We start from the raw sequence: 5,154 nt of genomic DNA, 5'->3' as shown, positions 1-5,154 counted from the left end.
CTTTTCTGAGCCACCAGGGCAATTACCCATATTTCCTTGGTCGAGATGCCAGACGGAAGTGACCTCTGATCAGACTCAAGTCGATCGCACACGGTGTTTCCAGACCAAAACTAGAGGGCCTGGGAATTGGTTCGAGCGCACAAACGTATGGTCAATGGTCTGATTTTCCTCTGATCAGAGGCCACTTTCCTCTGGGATGGTCTGAGGCGGATTTAAGCGCACATTACTCTGATCAGAGAAGATTTGGAGCGCAAATGGGTCTGATCAGAGAACATTTCTAGGGCATTTTTTCTTTCGATTTTTAATTTTTTACAGAGATGTTGGCTCTGCCAAGAGGCAACAAAAAGCAGCGTTCTGACCAGAGACTCATCTAGAGTCTGATGGTTTGATCAGAACCAAAGGGCCCTGGCTAATTAGGCTTTCTTTTGAAAAGAACATGAAAAGACCATGTTCCCAAAATGGGCCTGTGCCCAAAATGGGCATGAAAAGATCATGCTCGCCCTGGCCTGGAGTTCGACTTTATGAAGAGACTTAGTAATTCCAGGTGAAGGCGTAAATATTAAATTTAATTACATATCAGAGGACACTGATGAAGTCAAGACTAACTCGTTTCATCATGAGCCGAGTCAAAATTTTTTCATAAAAAATTGGGCTTTTCCAAAAAAGAAAAAGAATTTTGATTCGGATTCATTTCTTCAACCAACTCAAGAATAATAATCGAAAATCATCTTACATCTAATGCTACTGTGCCATCAAATCTTAAAACAAAAAATATGAGAGAAAATGGATGATGAAAATCAGAGTTGTAGCGTCGTAGTCGAGGACATCGTAATTTACCGGGTCAAGGTTGAGGAGAATCAAAACTCTAGTAGTCCTGGGGACTTTAGCTCGATCGCAGTGCTTGATGTTAGATTTTGGCTCGAACATGGGTTTTCACGTCAAATATTAGCACAAAACAAATCTAGTCTCTCAAAGTCTTCTTATTGGTCCAAGTTAAAACATTGTTAGATGCATTTCGCTAAGTGTATAAACGGGCAAAGGGCTGGAACTTGTTTTAAATAGCACGTTAAAATTAAGCTTGAGACAGCAAGTTACGGGCTTGCTCCTACTAATAGACCGTCGGGATATATACACCTTGAAAAATATCTACACACCTTTCTAGAAATCGGTTTGTTTAACCAAGAAATATCAAGACCTAAAAACATAAATAAAAACTTACTTTAAAGAGATCCGTTGGGAAAATCCTACGTTTGGGCGAAAATTTTGAGATTTTGGAAGCCTTCGCTCGATGTTTCAAGTTTCACTCAATGAACTATTGCTAAGCTCAATCATGCTGATTGGTGTAAGAAAAATACAATCATGAGCGTTCGTTCAGATAAACCATTTAAATTTGACTGCTGCAGTTTTTTTAGCGCCCGAATTTTTGGCAAAAGGCAGTTTAATCGCAGACCTGATTTTGTCAATCCATGTTTAAAGAGAGGGAACACTAGGCGATATTGTTATTAAAAGATGACTGCGTTCCTACAAAAGTTGATTACACTGATTTTTTCTCTAGCATTTCTGACTGATGACAGATGATTGTTTGCTTCTGTTGCGTCGCAACACTTGTTTTTGTTAATTAGACTTGCTTCAAACGCTTTAAAGACTTAAATGCTTTATGCTCAAGAAGAACTCAAGCTCAAAAGGAAACAAGTGTTTTTGATAAAATCAGATAAAATTATGATTTCTAAGTTCAAATTACGTGGTAATTTAGTGTTGCATTTATTGAAGAAGTCATCTAGAATTGAAGTTCTCGAAATGTGAAGGTCAAAAGGTTGTTTACCGCAAAATGAACCGGCCTCCTTGAACGAGTTGAAAAGAAAGTAATATTGAAGTCACTTGAGACCATTTGACACAAGACACTTCAGAAAATTTTTGCCGAGGAAATTGTTTTCTGAAAATTGATTGTTGTTTGCCTTGTTGTCATCTTCGTCATCGTCGTATTCGTCATCGTCGTCTTTGTCATTGTCGCCATCATCATCCTTATGGTCATTATCATCATCAATGTGATCATCATTGTCGTTCTTCCGGCCTTGTTGTGAAGAAATGCGCTGTGCTGCTGACTTGTCAATCCTCATCCATTGAGTCATCCGCTGTCTTCCATTTGGGTAACTGAGATTGTGGGTTTTCCTTCTCTAATGGAACAAGTCGGCTTACTGGTCGTATGTAGAGTCCTGTTTGAGTTCTAACTTGGACGACTCGTACTATCTTGTCATTTCCGTCAAAAATTTTTGTAATCCTTGCCAGTGGCCATAGCATTGGAGGCGTGTTGTCTTCCTTGATAAAAACAATGTTATTGACGGCGTACTGTTGCTTGTTATCGTGCCATTTTGGTCGATGTTGAAGTGTTGTCAAGTAGTCCACGGACCACTTTTTCCAAAACTGTCTGACAATGTTGTTGATGCTCTTGAATCTTCTGTTTAGTGTCCGGGTGTCTTCTTGAGATGGCTCCGGCAAAGCTGTTAGTGGGCGACCAATAAGAAAATGAGCGGGTGTTAGTGCTGAAGGGTCATTGGAATCGCCAGAAGCGGCTGTCAGCGGGCGAAAATTGAGGATGGCTTCAATTTGAGTGATCAAGATTGTGAAACTCTCAAAGGACATCTTTGTTGTCCCCACAGTCCTGTAAAAATGTCTCTTCATGGATTTTATTGCGGCTTCCCAGAGACCTCCGAAGTGAGGCGTCCGTGGAGTAATTGTCAACCAGTTCATCTGCTGTCCTGTAGTGAAAGCATCTACCAATCCCTTGAATTCTCTGTCCATTAATAATTTGCGAAACTCAATTTCTCCCCGAGTTCCAATGAAAGTCCTTGACTTGTCACTACAAACATTTTCGGGAAGTCCATGTAAAACGTTTTATGGCGTCAAGACAGTCCTCTTTAGTCAACGTAGTCACCGTTTCCATATGAGCAGCCTTTGTGCTGAAACATACAAAAAGGGCAACATAAGTCTTCTGCAATTTTCCACTGTTGTCTTTTGTGCTGAAAAATCCACAGTAGTCCAAACCAGTGTGGTTGAAAGCAAATGATGAAATCGTTCTGTTGGGAGATCTCCCATTTGCGGCTGAAGAATCCTGGCGTCGTGGCGAATGCAGGGCTTGCAGTTGTAAATAATTTTCTTTACAGCTGATAGTCCTCCGGGTATCCAAATTGTTTGTCGAAGATAAAACAATGTTAACTGTGAGCCTCCATGTAAGTTCCTTGCTTAAGCTTCACGAATCAGAAGCAATGTAGTTGGCGAATCTTTTGGAATTCGGATAGGAAACTTCTTGTCAATGTTGTATGTCGAATTTTCTAGTCGTCCGCCCACGCGAACAAATTTATTGTCTGGGTCGTAGAAGGGAGAAAGTTTGAAAACTCGTCCTGTTTTTGGCAAGAGTTTTTCGTTTTGGTGGTACTGTTGATCAATTCTTCACTTGTACCTACATGTTGCTCCAATTCGTTGAAACTTGTTGGTTTATCTAAATTACCTAATTGAGCTGTACCAAGCTTGCCAATCTGAACCTTACCAATCTTGCCTACCTCAACCTTACCAGCCTTACTTACCTCAAACTTACCCACCTTACTTACCTCACCATGACCAACCGTACCTACCTTAACCTTACTAACTTCAACCTTACCTACCTCAACCCCACCAACATTACCTACCTCAACTATACCAAGGGGTTTATAACAATACGCATCGTCTGAATTGTTACCTTCCCCTTCTGTCATTGATGAAGATGATTGACTAACAATGGTATCACACTCTTGCAAGTAAAGTTTTTGAATCAGACTGTATATGGCAATCCGTACATGATAAAGATCTGAAGAGCTGAGTTGACAAAGTGATTGAAATTCAGATGCTGTTGCAGCTTCCGACATTTTCAGTTGACATCGTTTTGATGATAGGTTTTCCTTCTGTGAGTAGCATTTGATATCGGATTGTGTTGGATCTGTTCTGCAGGCAAAGGTCTTCTGGCTTTGTTGTTTAGCCTTCTGAATGAATTTATTGACAAAACAAAAAATTCGAACCAGTTTTCCAAACGAGGATATTAGATGAATTAGCTGAACTATTGAGTTGTTCTCCTGAGTAACAAGCATTGTCGTTTGCTTGAGTGTTTCTCTTTGCATTGTTCACTGCATACTGATGTTCCTCTATTGATTCCGCCTTCGGCCAATAATCATCGCTTTTTTCTAGCCAGTGGGGTACATTCCACCAAAGGCTGTGTTTGGCTAGGTTTGCGACTAAGATCCTTCGTGATGCGCAATCAGCAGGATTCTCCTCCGTCAGCACGAAATTCCAATTGCTGGATGGAATAATATTTTGGATTTTTGCAACACGGTTGGCAACGAATGTCTTCCACTTTCTTGGAAATTCTTGCAGCCAAGCAATTGTTACTGTTGAGTCTGTCCAAGCGTACACCTTTGGTGTCGGAAAACGTTGATCGCTCAAAGATGATGATACGGCTTCCACAAAATTGGCTCCAAGAAGTGCTGCACAAAGTTCCAGCCGGGGAACGCACAAGCTCCTTATTGGTGCAACTCTGGTCTTTGCTGTCAACATTCTTGTGTGAACCGATCCGTCGAAATATTGTCGTATATACACAACTGCTGCGTAGGTTGTAGTTGATGCATCGCAGAAGACGTGAAGTTCAATGTCCGATGATGCTGGTGAGATTGAAACTACCTTTCTGGGCAGTGTAATGTTTTCCAATTCCCTCAGTTGAACTCTGAGTCGGCTGTACTGTTGCTGAAGGCCTTTCGACAAAGCTTTGTCCCATCCAAGTCGGTCCATCTAAAGCAGTTGTACAAAAGACTTGAGCTGTATTGTTGTAGGTGAAAGCCATCCCAAAGGATCAAAGAACCGGGTGACTTCCAACAGTATTTCGCGTTTTGTAGATGGTGTCTTTTCGTCCATTTTTGCTATGAATCTGAAATGGTCTGGATTTGGGTTCCACTTGACGCCTAAAGTTTTTATACTGTAGTCGTCGCTTTTAATTGTCATCTCATCGGTAGTTTCTCGAAATATTGCACGTAATCTTTCAAGAAGCTCTGGGTTACTTGAAGTCCATTTGCGAATCTCAAACCCTGCTTCTGAAAAAACTGCTATGATTAAGTCCTGCAGTTTCCTTGCACT

At 40.9% G+C, this 5,154-nt stretch overlaps 1 protein-coding gene across 1 annotated transcript; it reads right to left on the bottom strand.

Moving 5' to 3' along the window:
* Nucleotides 1-1,174: 1,174 nt before the first annotated feature.
* LOC142343097 (uncharacterized) lies at nucleotides 1,175-4,812 on the bottom strand. The gene is made up of 4 exons (XM_075394783.1): nucleotides 4,050-4,812; nucleotides 2,230-2,756; nucleotides 1,956-2,174; nucleotides 1,175-1,195 (listed from the first exon to the last, which is right to left on the bottom strand). Exons 1-4 carry the CDS (start codon nucleotides 4,810-4,812, stop codon nucleotides 1,175-1,177), a joined length of 1,530 nt encoding a protein of 509 aa, XP_075250898.1.
* Nucleotides 4,813-5,154: the final 342 nt, after the last annotated feature.

This window comes from Convolutriloba macropyga, chromosome 7 (genome assembly GCF_964194025.1).
Source record: "Convolutriloba macropyga chromosome 7, txConMacr16.3, whole genome shotgun sequence".
Lineage (NCBI taxonomy): Eukaryota > Metazoa > Xenacoelomorpha > Acoela > Convolutidae > Convolutriloba > Convolutriloba macropyga.
Note: the sequence above shows the minus strand (reverse complement) of the source record. Positions and strands in the feature narration are given on the sequence as shown.